This window comes from Pteropus vampyrus, unplaced genomic scaffold, assembly GCF_000151845.1.
Source record: "Pteropus vampyrus isolate Shadow unplaced genomic scaffold, Pvam_2.0 Scaffold116, whole genome shotgun sequence".
Lineage (NCBI taxonomy): Eukaryota > Metazoa > Chordata > Mammalia > Chiroptera > Pteropodidae > Pteropus > Pteropus vampyrus.
Window position 1 is genome coordinate 2,479,905 of NW_011888897.1, and position 19,437 is coordinate 2,499,341.

The 19,437-nt window shown below is 47.3% G+C and overlaps 1 protein-coding gene across 1 annotated transcript in view; it reads left to right on the forward strand.

Annotated features, from left to right (window-relative positions):
* The window catches only part of VWF (von Willebrand factor), a 124,971-nt gene that overhangs the window by 6,658 nt on the left and 98,876 nt on the right, over nucleotides 1–19,437 (forward strand). Inside the window, exons 3-6 of the mRNA XM_023533934.1 lie at nucleotides 2,432–2,534; nucleotides 2,828–3,036; nucleotides 5,696–5,820; nucleotides 17,535–17,751. Of these exons, the coding sequence (XP_023389702.1) occupies nucleotides 2,432–2,534; nucleotides 2,828–3,036; nucleotides 5,696–5,820; nucleotides 17,535–17,751 (654 nt within the window). The remainder of the gene's footprint in view (nucleotides 1–2,431; nucleotides 2,535–2,827; nucleotides 3,037–5,695; nucleotides 5,821–17,534; nucleotides 17,752–19,437) is intronic.

Sequence of the window (19,437 nt, forward strand, 5' to 3'; positions counted from 1 at the left end):
GCCAGGGAGAGCTACGCAGGGAGTTCTCTCCCTTTTGCAGGAGTGAGATGCCTTTCGCTCAGAGGCAATATATTGGTTGAATTACCCAGTGAAGCAGGAGCAGAACTGCCTTTCTACCTGCTCTGTGAGGCTGGGGTGCATGGGAGGGAGAATTGTCCTGATGAGGAGATGGGTTCTGTAGACCTCTTGGGCTCCCTGTGACCACCTCCAGCAGCTGGGTGGTGATGGAGCTGGCTCCCTCCAGGCCAGGAGTAGTGTTCAGCCTCAGCAGAAGCCTGGGAAGGGATTTAGTCTTTGGTCCACTGCAAATGCCCCGGGGCCCAGAAGGCTCCTGGGACGGACTGCTAACTGGAGGCTGTTGCTGAGCTGTCTCGTTTGTTTGTGTTTTTAACATTTTATTATGGAAAATTTTAAACATACAGAAGAGGTGACAGAATAGGACAGTAAACACCCACAGACTCACCACTCAGATTCTGCCAATAATAGTTTACTCTGTCTGTCTTATTACTATCTAGTTCTCTTTGTTTTTCTTTGGCTAATTTCTTGCTGTCGGAAAGTTGGCTCCACTTTTTAAAGATGTGCTGGCTGCAAAATCCGTTGTAAGAATACAGGGCAGGCAAGACTCCTCAGTCAAATGGGATGAAAGCCCTTTGCCTTGGCTGGCATCTCCTTTAACTCCTGACAGTGTTGGTCTGCAGCTCTGCAGAATGTGGGTTGTGGACTCTGGGCCTTTCCTGGTGGTCTCTGCACTGCCAGCAGTACATTGTTCAAGACTCAGTTCTTAGAATGGACTAGTTCTCACTGAAATCTCACCATTAACGAGTCTGTTTTCTGGCTCATTTTGGTTGGTTAGGGGTGTGTGTGTGTGTGTGTGCGCGCGCATGCGTGCGCACGTGCACTCGCATGCATGCACGTGTGTGTGTGCCCATATGCACGCGTGTGTGTACCAGGTGGTCACTGTCCTCCAGCAGCATCAGCATCAGTCCAGCTCAGGCCTCTCTGCGGGCTGCGACTGAGGGGCCCCTTCCTTCGCTCTCCTTATCGGTGGCCCCAGCCGTGGCAGCAGGACCTCATGTCAACAAACTTCCCACATTTCCTGGACTTAGTTCTACAGACATTCTTGTCTCCTCTCTCACTGAGGAACTGGAGCCCACACTCCCTTGGTCTCCTAGGAGAAGGCACATTTCCTCATTTCCAATGGTTAACTTTCCTCCTGGGCTCAATGCCCCATTTCTTCAGGATCCCCAAGGCACTGTGCCCTCACGTCTGTCCTCTCTTTTTCCAGCATCTTCTATCTCTCTATACTCACTGGCTGCCCTTCTCTTTCCCTATTTCTATCAATTTCTTAGTCAACTTTTCAGTCTCTAAGGCTTGAGACTCGACTCTCTTCTGTTCCTTCTGGTTCCTTCATTTCCACGGTCACTCGGTCATCTTTGAATTCTAAGGGCCCACAATGAGCACCAGCTCTCAGGGGCTAGCTGTGGGATTGCGATGTCTTCATAGTGCTGCAAAAATCTGCCTTGCCTGTTTTTCTGCTTTCATGTCAGCTACCACCATCTGTGTCTGTCCCTCACAACTGGATCATTGTCACATTGTTAGAGACTATTTATTGTATCATGTGTTTGGCTACTCAAACATCTCTAATAGCAATATTGATAATTTATTGCATCCTTAAGTTCCCCACATGGAGTAAGGGATTTTACCTACAGAATTTCTAAACTTCTCCCAGAGAATCAAACTGTGAGGTGGGACTCAGGCATCTCCATTTTTTAAAAAAGTGCCCAGGGATTCTGATTGGGGCTTAACAGAAGAGGACATTTTAACTTACACGTCACAAGGTACCTGTAACCAATAACTCACTTTGTTGCTTTCATTCACTGCCTTACAGTGTATTCAATTGTTGCAAGCTTGTCTTATCTTTATACTTAGATCGTGAACTCCCAGAAGGAAGAGGTCATGCTTTTACATTTTCCTTTTGAGAAAGATAAGGGACTACTAGGGGGCTATGTATCCAGAAGGCACTCAATAAATGTTTTTAGAGGAATGAAAAGATGAGTGAGATGAGATTCAGGGGGAGGTTTTTTGTTGCCCATTTGTTAAGTCTTTTGGGGGAAGTTTTCCACTGAGATAAGTGGATATCTTATATCAATAGAGATGATGATTTTTAATCAGTTTAAAAATCATCATCTCTATGATCTGGCCTTTTGGGGCAGTGTTAAGGACTTTCCATCATCTGAGATATCCACTTATCTCAGTGGAAGTTTTCATCATCTGAGATATCCACTTATCTCAGTGGAAGTTTTCCACTGAGATAAGTGGATATCTTATATCAATAGAGATGATGATTTTTATTGAGATAGAGATGATGATTAAAAATAGATTTATTAACTTTTCTGGATAGTAATCACCACTACTGACTCTTCTCTTTCAGGGGACTTCCAAAATGGCAAGCGAATGAGCCTCTCCGTGTATCTAGGGGAATTTTTTGACATCCATTTATTTGTCAATGGTACTGTGCTACAGGGGGACCAGAGGTAAGTCAGAAGCCCAAAACATCTGAGTCAAAAGGGCGCTGGGACACCACATTTGCATACCTACCTCGTTTTTCAGATGAAGAAGCTGGAGAACAGAGAGAGAAAGTAAATGTGCTCAGAGTAAGCAAGTAGCTGGGCTGAGGGAGAGTCAGGGTCTCCCGCTGCTGGTCTAGCCCCTCAGCCACTTTGCACCACAGTCTGAATGCTTAGCTAGGTTTGGAGTTCAAGGGTGGGCGAGATAGCCAGAAAATGTATGAGAAGCCCACTTCCTGAGCTCATCCTTGTCTTTCCAGTGTGTCCATGCCCTATGCCTCCAAAGGGCTGTATCTAGAAACTGAGGCTGGGTACTACAAGCTGTCCAGTGAGACCTATGGCTTTGTGGCCAGGATCGATGGCAGCGGCAACTTTCAAGTCCTGCTGTCAGACAGATACTTCAACAAGACCTGTGGGCTGTGTGGTGACTTTAATATCTTTGCTGAAGATGACTTTAGGACTCAAGAAGGTAAGCTTTTCTGGTGTACCATTTTCTGGAGGCATGGTTATGCTCGTAACTTCCCTGCTCACAAACCTCAGTAACACGCCTCCCCTAGCCTCCCCATCACCTCACCTCAGTGTATCCTGCCAACCTTATCTCCTGGCATTCCATCTCACTGCCTCGACCTCCCATCACACCAGGTCTTGGAGCTCTTCAAACCTTACCTGTTTCAACTTTGAATTCCCCATAGCAATGTACATGTGGTAGATGGTTGGTAAATGCTGGATGATTTGAATAGACCCTCCTGAACCACTACAATGGACCTTCATGGATAAAATCTGTAATGGAAAGTCCTTAACACTGCCCCAAAAGGCCAGGTTGTGTGTATGTGTGTGTGTGTGTGTGTACACATGTACATGTGTGTGTATTCACAAGCAATAGAAGGTACTAGGGACAATGTGAAAATCACTACTAATCTATACTCTCCTTTTGGTAATTTCAATTACATAAACATTTAATTAGTGATGCTCTCTTGCCAAAGCTAAACATTTGTATGTAAGTTCTTCCTTGTGACCCAGCTACCCTCTGATTAAGGGGTAAGTGTGTAGAGAAACAGTTGGCTGTTCTTTTTATTCGACTGGCAAATAGTAAGATTGTTTGTTTCTCTCTTCTCCAGCACTGATTTCTCCAACTTTTCATTATTTAATGTGTATATCTAAAGCTATAAATTTTCCTTAAATACCACCTTAGCTGTACCGTACCAATTTTGATATGTAACATTTTCTTTTTCATTTAGTTCTATGAATTTTCCAATCTCTATTTTGAGTTCCTTTATAACCTATAAAATGTGTTCAAAATTTCCAAATATTTAGAATTTTTAAAGTTATCTTTATAACTAAATCAATTCCTAAATTAAATTAGAAATTTGGAGAGATTTGTTTGTGGCCTAATACCTGATCTTTTTTGCAATTGTTCTATGTATGCTCCAAAAGAATGTATTTTTTGATTGCTGCAGGATTCTGTATATACTTGTTGAATTAAGTTTGTTAACTGTGTTATTAAAATCTATGTATTTGCTACACTTTTTGTCTGCTTCAACTACTCATTATTAAGAGAGCTGTCTTAAATTTTTCTACAATGGTGGTGAATTTGTCAATTCCTTCATGTAGTTCTGTTAAGTTTTGCCATCTATATTTTGAGCCTTTGTGATTAGATTTTAGAAATGTTGAATCTTTCTGGTAAATTGTTTCTTTTACGTAATGAGTCATCATTTTTAATAATGCCTTTTGCCTTAAAATCTTTCTGATATTAATACAGGTCCTCCATCTTTCTCTGGTTAGTGTTTGCTTGATATGTCTTTTTTTATACTTTCAACCTTTCTGTGTGGTTTTGTTTCAGACATGTCTCATAAAAGCAGGATGTAGCTGTATTTTATTATTATTTTTATAAAATCAGACTTATTGAGGTACAATTTACATATAGTAAAGATACATGGGATTGCATTTAAGGACCACTCAAGTAATCCAAGACAAGCTCTTCCTCTCAAGCTCTTTAACTTAATCACATCTTTGCTGAATAGGAAATATTCACAGGTTCTGGGAATGAGGAAGTGAATATATCTTTGGAGAGGGGAGCATTTTTTCCGCTTACCATACCCCAGATGCCAGCTGACTATACTCCCAAGGTCCTGCTTTTTTGTCTTTCCCCAGGGATGATTTATTTCCTGTTCTCAGATACATTATTTGACCTCGAAACATGCTTCACTCTTCTAGACCTGGTTGTGCAAAAAGGCTGCTTGCCTCCATGTTCCATTAAGTACCTTTGCCATGAAGATTCAATAGTGATAGTGGTGCTGCTGGTGGCTGTGACATAAAGTAGGCACCGACTTTGTACCAGGCCATGTTGGCCCATGAGTTCTCACAGTTTGTTGTGGATAGCCGACAGCAGCGTGGTTGTTCTAAGTACTAAGGCAGAGATGCTGTGAGAGCACAAGGAATGCAGTGATTGGAGGACTCGGGTTACGTGTTATACCCTTGCCTTCATTCCACAAAAGTATTCTGAGTATCTGCAATCCATCAGATAAGAATTGAGAGATAAAAGACAGCCTCTGTGCCCTGAATTAAGAAATGCACAGCTGAATGGGGGATAAATATAAGCAAAAAGAATGCTAACACAAAGGATGATGAGAGTTTTGATCGAAAGATGGCCAGGGTGGTGAGGGAGCACAGAGGAAGGGGCACATCTAAGCAAGGCTGGGGTGGGGGACAGGGAGTGGAGCTAGTTCAGAAGGGATTCCTGGAAAAAGTGGTTCAGGAGCTGCATCTCAAAGGATGAATGGAAGCAGTTAAGTCAGGAGGAGGAATGTCCTCCTCCATTCCACACAGAGGGAGAAAAGCATGCACAGGCACAGAGCAGCAAGAATGGATGGGCCTGCTCCTTGTTGTCTTTCATGTCATCTTCCTCACGATGCCCGTACACCCTCCCTCGTCAAGCACTGGCTGAGCTGCCATGCCTATGCCCAGTTGTTTTATGCTGAATGCTGCACAAAAAGGTATTCCCACCCCGATGCTTACGTACTAAATCTAGTGGAAGGTGGGTTCAGGTGATGACAGATCTAGAGTTTTCACGCAGAAGTCTTGGGTCAGGTATAACTGTGGCTTCATTTCCCTGAAACTTTTCTCCACAGGGACCTTGACCTCAGACCCCTATGAGTTTGCCAACTCCTGGGCCCTGAGCAGCGGAGAACAGCGGTGCAAACGGGCTTCCGCCCCCAGCATCCGATGCAACGCCTCCTCTGAGGAAATGCAGAAGGTGGGTCTAGCCCAGGCTGGGTATGTTCTGGATGGTGTGGGACTTCTGGAATTAAGAGGCAGAAAGACAGCTGGTCTCAGGCCCTCCATCTACGGGATGGGTGGGCCTACCTTTGTGGGTCCCTTTGGCTGTTCAATGTAGGGTTCCCATGGGCCCTTTTCTTCCTGAAAACCAACTGGTTTTCTCAAATTCTGGTTAACTCTAATACTGATTTTGTTCTGGGCAAGGAACTCTAAAAATGAGTCTGGTCTAATGAGTTGGTACAGTGAGTGACTCTACTTTTCTGCTTTATACTTCAAGGCCTTTTCTCTTATTCCCACATGTTGTTGTCATCACTTGTCACCTGTCTGAAATTCTGCCAATAGAAAACCATTCTTTTTTCGATGCTTGATAAGTGATTGTTTGAAGTACAAACAAGAGAAAGAAGCTCCACGCTCTCACCAGCATATCTGCAGGAAGGGGGTTACTTTACAGTGGAGAAACTAGGTGGGGGAGGAATGGGCCCGAAGTGACCAGCTTGAATGCCAATAGTTTCCTGAGGCTACAGTGCAAATTATCTTAAACTTAGTGGCTTACAACAACAGAAATGTATTCACCCACAGTTTTGGAGGCCAGAAGATTGAATTTACTTTCCTTGGGCCAAAATGAAGGTGTCCCCTGGGCCTGGCTCCTTCAGGGCCTCTAGGGAGATTCCCCACTTGCCCCTTCCAGCCTCAGTGGCTGCGATACTCCTTGGCTTATGGCTACATCACTCCAGTCACTGCCTGTGTGGTCACATGGCCTCCTTTTAATCTGTGTGCCTGAAACACAGTACAGATGGTGGCACCACCCGCCCTTCCCATGCAGCCCCATTTCTACCTGTGTGGCAGCTAGTTGGCCACTCTTTCTCCTTCAGACTTGCCCCTTATGAACTCACAGACCAGCACTTCCTGCTTGGAGGAAAGGGGGTGGGGGGGAGGGAGCGGGCAGCACTAGGCCCTGTGTCTGTCTTCTGCAGGTAGAGATGGCCTTGGTGCCTCCTCTGTGGGAAGCTGGGAGGCTGACGCTGTAGGTGGGGAAGGACACTCTGGTGCCCTCCTATTGTCTGCGTCCCCACTGGAGTGCCCCATGTTGAGAGAGGAGTGGGGAGAAGTGGGCCAAGTGCACACAGCACTTTCAGCATAAGCTCCCCAATTCATTCTTTTTCTCCTCCCTACTCCCAATTATCACCCCACTCCTTTTGGGGAGCTGAGCACAGCCTGAGGTTAGAAGGAGAGCAAGGTGCCTGAACCATCCACAGTGAGGAGTAGGTGAGTGACAGAAGCCAACTCTCCTTCCAGAGCTGCTTCTTAAGCAGGTGAATTTCACATGGAATGCCCTCAAGGAATCATGTGCAGTGAGGAGGCGGAGAGGTGGAGGGATTTTATTCTTTCTTTCTTTTATTCTGTGACTGGCTGATGGTTCATCCTCTCCTACCCTTCAAAGTCTCTAGGCAGGGGTGAGATGGAGGGTAGGGGTGCCTCAGCCGGTGGGATGTGGTTGGGGACCTCAGATGTACCTCCAACATGGAGTCAGCTCTTTGACGACATATGGACCTTGTCTCATTTTATTTTGCAAACACAGGCCAGCTGATTGCTGGACAAATGTTCCCCCACCCTCGGAGTACAAGGGGATACTTTCGTTTATCCATAGAAGTAGATGGAGAACTTGACACTGAGGCCCAGTTGAGGAAGGAAACCGAGCACTTTGTCTTCCGTAGACAAAGGGGAGGGAGGGAGGATCCACGAGAAGCCTTGTTTGTCTCCGGGTACCTTTTGGTGGCTCCAGCTGCAGGCTTGCTACTCACTTTGTCTCCTGGGTGTATTAAAGTTCTTACTAACCAGTGTCCTGGGAGCAGCTTAAGAAATTGGTTACCAAGGTATTAGTGCTGAAGGAGGCCCCCAAACATGCCAGACCTCCCAAGGCGCAAGCTCCTCCAAGCTCAGAACTCCAGGTTTCAGGTTGTTTACCTGAGAAGAGAAGCCTGGCTTTGTCTCAGCCAATCAGGCTGTGCTCATTCGTGACTGGGGCATCCTCATTGGCTGGGCAGCACAATGACTCATCTCCTGGGAAGTGATTAACGTGGTCTTTAGAACTATCTGTTCACAGTCGGCTTCGTCCCAAGGGCCAGTTCAGAAGTCAGAGTCTGGTAACTAGGATCATTTACAAGTGTTTGCCAGTGTGGCTCCAAGGCCATGTGCTGCAGTGGCAGAGAGTATTGGTGGAGTAGACTACACTGACTTAAGAACTTTCCTTGAGAGCCACCAGAATCTGTTCCCCCACTTCTCTGGTGCTTCCCAGTCTTTCCAAGGCAGTAGCAAGGAGTCAGCTCATTCTGAGAGCCAGGTCATATTACTTATACCTAGGGGATGAATGTTTCCTTGTTATGCCAACAAAACCCAGAGCCTGTCTGCTGGGACTGATAATGGCTTATTTGAGTGCATGCAAATTTGCTGTTTTCTCAGCTTTTCAAATAGAGGGTAGGATTGCTGGAGCAGACCTTTTGATAAAAAACAAAACAACAAACAAACAAACAAACAAACAAGCTCTAAGTGCTCTAATAATTCATCTTAATTTGCAGGCAACTCTACTGCACAACGAACATTTTAGAAAAGAACCTCGGGTTGCCTTTAAAAATTTTTTTTAAAAATTCCTTTCTTCTGGGGAATGTCAGCAAAGGATAAACTTTATAAGGGGATCTTGCCTTCGTCCTGCAGTCCTGTCTGCAAAGTGAAGGCCATGGCTCCAGGATTCTGGACCAGCTCATACAATGCTCTTGCTAATTAGAAAAAGACAGCCTTTTCTTAAGACATCAACAGCTGGGAAATTGCATCGTAAACCTTATAAATACACATAGAATGTACGTGTACACATATGATATCTGTGATGTGAACGGTAGCCCCTGGGGTGTGTTCCCACTGTGCACTGTATGACCTGCAGAACTATTCTTGATGGCCATGGCCTTGGCCTTGCTTCTGCTGTTAGGTATAGTGGCTCAACTGTTTTCCTCCTCAGGATCACCTCCCCCAGAGTGGGAAGGCCATCTTCTGCTTTTGCTGCCGCCGTCTGAATGTGAGGACATCATGCTTCTGTCCCCAACAGTCCTCTCTGCATACCTCCTCAGAATCGGTCCTCAATATTCCCGGTCTCTTTTGAGAATACTGAGTGCACCAGTTATCATTCAGCCTTCTAGGGGCGAATCATTCAGCAGCAGCATCAACCTCAGGCAGATGTCTGGAGCAGAAGAAATTTCTTTTCATCAGTGTTAGGAATCAGGCTCATAATAACTCAGAGCGGGCTGAGATTCTAGAAGCTATCTAGTCTAGCCCTCTGCCCACTGCATGAATGCTCTCCACGAGCTCTATTCAGATAGACAGGTGATGCTGTAACCCTGACTTTAAGAGTCAAGTCTTTGAGACATCTTTGCTGAGACCTTTCCAGCTCTCTTGCAGAGTTCGGCCCAATGCAGCCCTTCTTGGCTCCCTGATAAGCCTCTCTTTTCTTTTTATCCCCATTTGAAGCTAAGTGCCCTTGAATATTGGAGAAGCAAGATACTTTCATTCTGATGTTTCCAGGTCTTATTCAGGTGTTCCCATCCAATTGTACTCTCATCAGTCACCTAACAGTCCCAACTTGCCCGTTTTCCACTGGCTCCGAATTTGTCATTTATTCAGTAAACACAATTCTTTTTCCTTTTATTATTTTGCTGCTCATGTCTTCATATATTCTCCCTCTCCCCTTCCTCTGAAATAACATGCTGTTTACCTGTAATCTTCTTCCCTCCAGGAAGTCACCTGTCCTGTATAAGCTAACATTTGTAAATACTCATGTGTACTTATAACATGTCTCCTCAATAGCACAAAGAGGCACATAAAAAAACCAATCCGGTGGGGACAACACAATTCACTCTTCAGGTCCTCATGAAACATTGCCCCAGCCTTTTACTTGCAAACTAGGTACCCAGCTCTTTGTGCTGTTTCTGTTCACAGTGTGCTGGGAGGGAGCCCACAGGCTTGGGGATAGGTGATTTAAGCACAGGACTTGGCGGAGGTGCTAAGTGCGCTGGCAGAGCTGGGGACTCACTGGCCAGGCCCACTCCTGGCATCATGCTTTTGCTGCCTGACATGTCCATTCACTTACCTAGGTGTTTGGCCCAGAGTAGACTGTTCTTAGAGATTGGGAAGACGTTTGTTACATTCATTTGCTTGGTAGAGTAGTCGTGATTCAGAGACCGATCGTGGTCAGAGTCCGGTCCAGGGAAGGTCAGTACATCTCAAGGAAAGAGCCCAGGACCCCCAGAGGAGCTAGTTGTCAGATGATAGCACCGTGACCTGGCCTGGTTTCATAAGACAGGGTGTCCACCCACTGTGTCCCACTGATGCTTAACTCAGAGTTGGGGTTTGAACACAAATATGCACGTACGTGTGTGTGCGTGTGTGCGCACGCACACACGCAACACACACACACACACACATACACACACACACACACACACACACCTTTATCCCTGTCTTAGAGTGAGAACTGCTCTCTTGAGTCATATGTAGGCTAAGCAGTGAGGATTTATTTGTGTGCTTTGCCAAGGTCCAAGAATCTAGGTGTGGTCCCTGGTTTCACTTGATCCTCTGTGTCCTCATGTGATTTCTCCTTTTCTCTGCACCCCAGTCTTTCCTCTCTAAGGTAAGCTCTACCCAGCACTGGCTGAGTAAGCGCCCTTTCCCTTTAGAACAAATTCTCTCTCTCTGAGTGCAGAGTGAAAGAAGGGACAGTGAACCCATGTGCTTGTGGTGGGTCGGGGTGACTGTGGCCACTGTGCCTTTGGGGTCTAGCTTTATGGCAGAAATCAGGGCTGCCACAAGGTTTCAAAGCTTTCCCTCGAATTAAGCAGAACTTGGCCTTTTAGGGTACTTATTTGACAAACGCTTGAGACGGGTCGGACAAGGTCCTACTACTCAGCTTTCAGTTCAGTGCCTCCCTAACATAACAATTTCAGAATCCTTTAACAAAGTATTTTGTAAGTAGCTTCTTTCCCTTCTCTTTCCCCCTGGTGAGGACAAGAATGAGCAAGAATGTTATGATGCCCACTAGTACCCACTTATTGAAACGTTTCGTATGGATTGGGTGATACTAAAACTGTGCAAAGTGGCCAAGGGACAGGACACATAGGAGACATTGAAGGACCATAAAAGAGAACACACACATGCTATCTTAAGTAGTAAATTGCTGAAAGAATGCTAAGTGTAATGGCAGCCTGGGAGAATCAGCTCTGTGATAAGAGCTGATTATCTTTTTGTCACTGGGAGCTGACTGGGTGGAGGGTTCCATTCCTAGAGCTCAGGTAGACCCCAAACCGGGAACCAGGGATTGGCGCTTGGCCCTTATCCTCCCAGCCAGCTGAGCCCTGCTTTGATCCCTGAAAATTGCTCAAAGGCCTCCCAGGAGACCAGGGAGGAGGGTAAGGAGGGTCATGAGGAGGGCCGGGGCTTCTGGAAGATATCCAGTTACCCTACTTCTCATGAGGGCTATACCCCAACTATCTCAGAGAGAGGAATGTCCAACTCTGCAAAAACCATCCATTTGGTGGCAATCTATCAACCAGTTTCAGGGGGGGTCTTTGTGAGCCAGATTTTAGAATGTGGGTGGGAATCTCAGGCCAGCCAGAAGTTATAAATAGATTCAGAAACCCCCACCCCCACATCCATTTTTGTAGGCTGACCAATGAGAAACGGTACCTTGCCCCAGGGGCAAATTCCTGAACCCACTCCTTTGGACCAGTTCAGGCTCTCGACGCCTCCATCCCTCCTCCAGGGACAGCCGCAGGGCACCCACGCCAGGCTGGGAAAGATCAGGGCCGGGCCGAACAATCTTGCACTTTATACATCAGCCGGTTCTTTCTTTGTTCACTCTAGTCCTAGGAATGCCCTCCTCCCCTCTCCTTTGTCAGCTGTTGGGGAATAAACACAATAGCTAAGCTTCAGATCTCTGCTACGGCTTTTTCTCCTCGCCACCCCACCCGTGTCTGTCACTGGGGAGATGTGCTTCTTTTCTCGCCGCCCCCTTCTCTTGGCTTGGCATCTCCAGGGAAGAGGCCTGGCCTTCTTTAATGAACTGAAAATGTGATTAAGATGGGCCACAAGCGGGTCTGTCTGCACAGCCACCAAGGGAGGGTGAGGTCATGGATTGATGTAGCTGGGGCCGGAGCTCTCTCTCTGGCTTCTGGCACCACAGACAAAAGATAAAGCAAGACAGAAGGAGCTGATGCCGGGCATTGGAGCCAGGGAGATGCTGGAAGTGTGCAAATTAGCTGACCATCCTTTTGTCTCCTTGCCAGAATGGTTTAGCAGAGAGCTGAGGAGAAGCCATATTTGAGTTGTTTGGCTAATCCTGACAATGATAATAGTTATAAGCACTTGATTGCCTTCCCGTGTTATCTCATATAATTTTATTTTGCAGCAACCATCTAAGGTAGGTGTTGGTATTTATGTTAGGAGTAGGTTCTGCTGTGAGTGACAGAACACCGAAAGGAACAGTACTTTATACAATGTAGAAGTTTATTTCTCTCTCATTGTAAAGAAGCTCAAAATGGGATGTCCAGGGCCAGTGCAGGACCCCATCCATGGCGCTGGGATCCAGGGTTCTTCTGTCTCATTTCTCTGTTGTCATCAGCATGGGGGCTTCTACTTCATGGTCCAAGATGGCAGCTCAAACCTCAGGCATCACAACCACATTCCTGCAGTAGGAAGAGCAGGGACGAAGAAAGAAGCACCCTCTTCTTTTAAGGACACTTCCCGGAAGTTACCCACGACCTTTCTGCTTATATCCTATTGGGCAAAACTTAGTCATATGGCTACTTCCGGCTGTAAGGGAGGCTGAGAAAGGGAATCTTTATCCCCAGTGGCTACGTGTCCAGGGGAAATGGAAAACTGAAGGTTCTGTGACTAGATCCTGCACGACTTTCAATCTCTTTCATACTCTCCCTCTTTAATGGGTGAGAAAACAGAGGTAGCTGCAGAGAGGGGAGATCATTTTCCAAAAGTCACACATTTCGAAAGTGAGACGGTTGGGACTTCAGCCCAACCAGGCTTCTAAAGCCTGCACTACATCCACTGCCTGCTAATCTGATTGTTTGGAACAAGGTGAGGAGGGGCGGGTGCATCATCGGGGGCATGAAAGGCCATGTAAATTGTGGTTTGGTGACTGGACTGTGGACGGAATCAGGGTTTGAGTCCTGCTTGGTCATTCCTTCACTAATCCAGCAGTTTGCAAACAGTTTAATTTCAGGACCGTTCCACCCTCTTCAGAATGATCGATGCCAAAATGAGGATGCCAAAGGGATTTTCTTTATGTGGGTTATGTCTACTGATGTTTACTATATTAGATATTAAAATGGAGCGGTTTAAAACGTTAATTCATTTTAAAAATAATAAACATGTTATATTTAACATGAATAACATCTTTTTAATGAAAGCAACTATAAATTCCAAACGAAAAATGTTTAGGGAGAAGAATGGCATTGTTTCACAGTTTTGCAAATCTCTTCACTGTCTGGCTGAAGAGAAATCCGCTGGATTCTCATAGCCACTTCTGCAATCAGTCTGCTGTGATATCATACATCATATACCCTTTGGAAAATTCCACTGTGCATTTGCAAAAGAATGAGAGCACAAAGGGCAAATAACATCTTAGTATTAGTATGAAAATGGTTTTGACCTCTTGGATCCCTGAAAGAATCTCGAGAGTCTCTAGGGGGTCCCTGGACCACAGCTTTGGAATCACTGACCTAGTAAATTCTTTACTCTTTCCATGCCTCGGTTTCCAAATCTGAAAGATCGCATTTATCTCACCTTTCTCTGAAGAGGTTTGAATTCTTCAAAGGTGTCTACAGGCCTCTGAAAGGTCAGTTTGTGGGAGTGGGTGATGAGGTGGTCTCTGAAACAGCTCTGCTCAGGAAACCATCAGTAAGTAATGTAGGAGATGGGGAGTCAGGAGGGGTGAACTAGAGAAGTCAGCTGAGGTCAGATCCTGGAAGGCCAGGCCTTGCTGCCTTCCTAGTGAACCAGAACTTGGTCCTCTAATCTGGGGTGAGGCATAGTTAGATTTGCCTTTTATATTGACCTGGACTTACTGCTGGAGACCTAGAGGCCACACTGCCAATGTCTGTTGAGTGAAGGTTTGGTCACCTCCTACCTGCTGTTATTTTTACCCAAGGTCTGAGAAGACATGATGTTAGCTCCAACTTGTACTTATTTCTGCGGAGACGGTTTGTCTCAGGAACTGGCCTGGGGGGGCGGGGCGGGAGAGGCAGGGCTTCTTTTGGTGGAATGGAGAAGCCTGGGAGGACCAGGGATAGCAAGCTAGATGTGACACTATGCTGCAGCTGTGGGGTCTGAGAGTCCTGCCCAGCCTTCAGACTGTTCACTCTAGTAGGCCAAGTGCAGATCGGGGCTGAAGAGGAAGACTGGAGGGCAAGATGAGGAGACAGACTTTTTCTTTGGTCTCTGCCAAGAAGGACTCCTACTTAAATTTCAGGTGTACATGGTGGAGGCCAAAGGAATTGTTCTAAGAAGGGAGGTGGCTGTTTCTACAGAAATCCACTCCCATCCTGCAGACAAATAATCAGAAAACACCCTTCTTGCTAAGGCTTTCTGTAAACCATTTAATACCTCAAGGGACCTCCCAGGGAATGTGCTAGAGTACTGTTCCCACTTGTCCTCTGAGCAGGAACAAAACAGACTGGGGCCAGCTAGCTGGAGACAGGCCATGCTGGACTCTGCCCACTGTCGCTCTGACAGGGGAGGGGATGCTGGGCTCCTGGCTCTCTTCTTTCTTCTTTGTACTGTGTCTTGCTGGTGAGAGACCTGGGTGCCTGATCGCTGTGCCTGTGGAGTCATCCTGTGGTGCAGGGATGGCTCCAGGCCACTATCCTACAGCCCAGATGATGGCAGCAATCACTGAAAAAACCCACGGAAGTGCTTTTTTGGGGGTTTTCTCTGATTCCAGATTGTGGATGGGGAAGAGGTAGGCAAGAGCTGAGCACCTGGCCCTTTCAGGGATGCCCTTGGCTACCCTTTAAGAGTCCAGCAACCTGCTTTCTGAGTGGCGGGTGGTGTGGCAGATGGAAAGGACTAGACACAGGCCTCAGTCTCCTCCTCAGGAGATTCTCAGACCTGCTTATCACAAAGAAGGCGAGTCCTCCCTGTTCCCCCACTTGGAAGAAACCCACTTTGTTCAGCAGGGATGAGACCCCCACCCCTCCAAACCAAAGATGAACAAAAACAACTCCTCTGTTCACCATGGAGCACCCAAGATAGAAGTGAATCAATAATGTTGCCACAGCAACCATTTATCCCAGAGGTGGAAAGAGGGGGAAAGGGACAAAGGTATCCCTCTGTCCTGCTGATGACCTGATTACTATTCTTGAGGATAAGCCTAATGGCAAGAGGGACAGTGAAAGGGATCTCTCTGGTGGCCAGGATATCAATGATGATGATGATGATATGGGGTCACCAATTATTAAGCTAAAACTTTAGATGCATTATTCCATTCAATCTTAACCTCAGTCTTTTCATATAGGCACTATTATCATTATTCCCATTTCCAGAGGAGATGGGATTAAGTAAACAGCCCAAGATCACACTGCTAGCACAGGAAAGAGCTGTGAAGTCATAACAAGTCCAGGGCAGGACTCTTCCTGGCATTGTCTTCAGAAACCTCAGTTTCCCCTGTGTGAAATGCTCAGGGTAGCAAATAAAAGGATGCATGTCATGTCCTGAGACCTTGGAGGTCATGGGGCCCATGTAAACGGTCCTCATCCGTTGCTGGCTTGCTCGCTCCAGGCCCCGTGTGTCTTCACACCACCCACGAGGCAGTCTTCTTGTTATGACCTCATTTTACTCAGGACACTTCTCCAGTGAGGTGAGGGTGCGCCTCAGTTCCTACCACCAGGAAGTAGCAGAGCTGGGCTTCAGCCTATGCTTTTTCTCAGCCACACGGTGGGCGCAGACTCTAACCTGCAGGGAATAAGTCAGAAGGGTGGGGTCCTGGAGGCAGTACAGCTGTCAGCAGCTGGCCCCCACATGCGGAGCTGCGAATGGTCCTCACTTGCAAGTCTGTAGCTGCAGCCCTGCATTTCAGCAGCCTATGTGGCTGCAACTTTAATAAAGTGCAAAGGGAACCCAGTCATGCCCAACTGCTTGGGCCATCTGGGCCCTGGGCCTCCCCTGAGTCCTCTTCCCCACCAGGGCCTGCTGCAATCAGGGCGCATCTGTGAAATTCTGCCCTACCTGCCTGGTTCTGGTGGCAGACTCTGTACAGGCCCGGTGGCGGGCAGGGCCCCAGCTCAGGAGCACTGTAGGCAGGACACAGATTTCTCTAGGACCACAGCATATCCTTGTCCTGGGTGCTGAGGGGTGTTTTTTGGGGATGCTCAGCAGTACTGGGCCAGATTTCTATTCCCCTATGCTCTCCATGGTGCCACAAAAGATGAGGCCTTGGGCCTGGCTCCTGGCTCTTGGTTTATTCAGGCTTGCTCTGGCCACCAGTTTGTACAGTTTGAGCATACTGGATTTGCTCTGGTTTACCCTTCAGGGCTCAGCCCTTCTGTTTAGATACTCTTGTACTTCTTTCTTCTCAGCTGGAGTCCTTCCAGTTAGAGAGCATGCGTCTGCATAAAAGAAATTATGCACTCAGCGAGGGTCCATGTCTAGCAACAATACTATATAGCGTCAAATCAAAGACATCGTTAATTCTAAGACATGTCTTGTTCCATGTATATCACTCAGAAAGAAAAAGCTGCCAATTTAAGTGTGATTTCAGTTGTTAGCCGCACTCTACTTTCAGAGATGTCCAACTGTAAGAAAGATGTGGATTTAGAATCATGAAAACACAGAATGCAGAGATGTTTACAAATATAACATATAGGAGTGTTTACACTAATATGCTACAGTTCCAAGCCTGCTTTGTGTTGTTGGGTTGAGGGTATCAGCAAGTTGATAAAACCTGGGAATAGCCCTTGCCTGACGGAGTGTCTCTGGTATAGTTCATAGAATCCTAGCATGTTTTTGCTGATGGAAACTGGTCCTGTCTGGTCCCAGGAATCACTGTTTGCAAAAAGGTATTGCTGAACTCCATCCCCATCATACTGAATTTTAATCTCTGGGGGAAAGGCCCAGGAATGTCTACTTTATAAAACTCCTTGTCCCACCTCCTCACTTATAGTGTAGAAGACCAGAGTCAGGGAGGACAGGTGACTAGGTCAGTGCGAAGCAGAAGCTGAGCCGCTCTCTTGGACTCTGAGGCCACATGGCCTCCTGTGGGGTTCCACGTGAACTCCAAGTTCAGTGCTCTTTTCACTATTCTTTCTCTCTCTGCTCTTTCCCTTCAGAGGACACTGCCTGCCACCACCATTCAAGGGCTTTGGACTCTGCAGTTCCAGGACTCTGTAGCCTTGCTACACGTCACGTTGCATAAGTCCAATATCTTTCCTCTTTCCTGATTGAAAGACTGTTTAATTTGATAACTGTTGATAGGCACCTATGAGGTGCCAGACACTTGTCTCAGTGTGAGGGAACTTCCTTGATTTTTAGAGCAGGACTAGGTCTCCACAGAGCCCCACTCAGGGGGACAGTAAGTGAAAACATTGAAGAGCCAGGGCCGCACGCTGCTGCTCTCACTGAGGTGGCATCTTGTTCCTGCAGGGCCCGTGGGAGCAGTGCCAGCTTTTGAAGAGTGCCTCAGTGTTCGCCCGCTGCCACCCTCTGGTGGACCCCGAGCCTTTTGTGGCCCTGTGTGAAACGACTCTGTGTACGTGTGCCCAGGGCATGAGGTGCCCGTGTGCTGCCCTCCTGGAGTACGCTCGGGCCTGTGCCCATCAGGGCATGGTGTTGTATGGCTGGACCGTGCACAGCGAATGCCGTAAGTCACCGCCCGCCTTCCTCAGCTGGGGAGGTGCTCTGGGCCTAGGGAAGAGCCGTGTCTGTCCTGGGGTGTCCCTCAGGAAGCTCTCAGTCTGTGTCATGATCGTGTGCCTTTACCACCCCCCAGCCAACCAGCGCCTGCAAAGTCGCCACATTCCTGGACCCAGTTCCTGCATGGCCCTTGCCCTTTGCCACCTGGTCATAGAGTGCTGGTCACAGAGGGAGTCCCCTCTTTTAAAGCCTGCGGCAAAGCTTGAAAGACCTTCCCAAGGTCCCCGTGGTCATTTTTCCTGCCTCTCTTCTCACGTCATGCCTCCCCCGGTTCCCCACGACTCCCTCAGGAAATCCATCCCCTGGACACAAAAACGTTCTCTGCCTCCACCCAGAATCTCAGCAGTGTGACAACTTCAGTTAATATCTTTGCCGACTGCCTGTCTGAATTGATGAGGAGGAGGGACCATGGAGATGCTGGCAGGCTTTTATTAAGTTCCTCCCTTTCATTAAATCAGCCTTCTTTCCTCCAGGCCCAATGCTCGCCCTTCCCTCCGCTTCACCTCATGGTGCCTGTGGTTTCGATCTAATCTCATTGGGTTCCTAGTTATTATCATTGTCACCCCAAATTATCATGATTAAGTAAGAGCTTGTCCGTCACTTTGAAAGAAGCCTCCTCTCTCTCCAGACTTTCCACGGATCAAAGCCGTGCAGATGGACAGCCAGTCTGCAGTAATCACACAGATCACATGGACTGATAGAGATGGTGGAGCTGGCCAAATATTTACACTATGCACACGTTTTTTAGTTTGTGTTTTTCCAGCTTATAAGTGAGAGCTTTTCATCTTTGCTGTGGGGTGTGAGAAAGGTGGCTATTAGCTGCTGGGTTCTCTGTGAGGTGGAGGGACTGTTATTTTGTTTTTGTTTTTGTTTTTTTGTTTTAGGTCTTTGGCAGTAGGGCGGGGAGACACCTGATATACATTGGAGGAGAATGGGTTTGGGGCAATTGTTTAGTGTCATGAAACTCAGATAAGAGTTCTGGTCCTTCAGTTGGCTTGAGCATCTGTCAGTCACAGGGTTGGAGAGAGAGGAGAACCAGCCCTTGCCCACAAGGAGCTGGGTCCAGTGGGGAGGGCAGACGCTTAGGTGAGAAGCTCCAAAGACAGTCCTGTAGCACAGTGAACATAAATATGGAAGGAATGTCACTCATGCGGGTGAGGTGGGCATGAATGGTGTGTGCCCTGTGCTGGGTGTGGCATTTGATTGGGGCCAGTTTCATGAGGAAGAGAGCCCATCAGAGGAGAATGCGATGAAGACGTCATTTAGTCCTTGCTTGGCCCCAGGAGGCCGTTCGTTTTCAGCCTAGAGAAGTTTGGTATCACCCTGAGAGGGTTTTAGCTGAAAAGGACAGAGCATAGGGGGGAAAAAAGCCAATTGTTCATAGAGAACAGATGACCAAGAAGAAGGGGTGGTGATCCCAGGTGACTCTGCTGGGTCTCAGCCAGGCCTTACAAGATGGAAAATATTCTTTCAGGAGAGAGGTGGTTGGGTGAGACAGCCTTGGAAGGGACATTGGCCACTGGGTACCACTGGGGTGGAGATGGCACCTGGGGCCTTGAAAACAGAAAGCAGCAGACCAAGGAGACATGGCTCGTGAGATGCTACACAGAGGTAACTGCTCTAGGTAGACTTC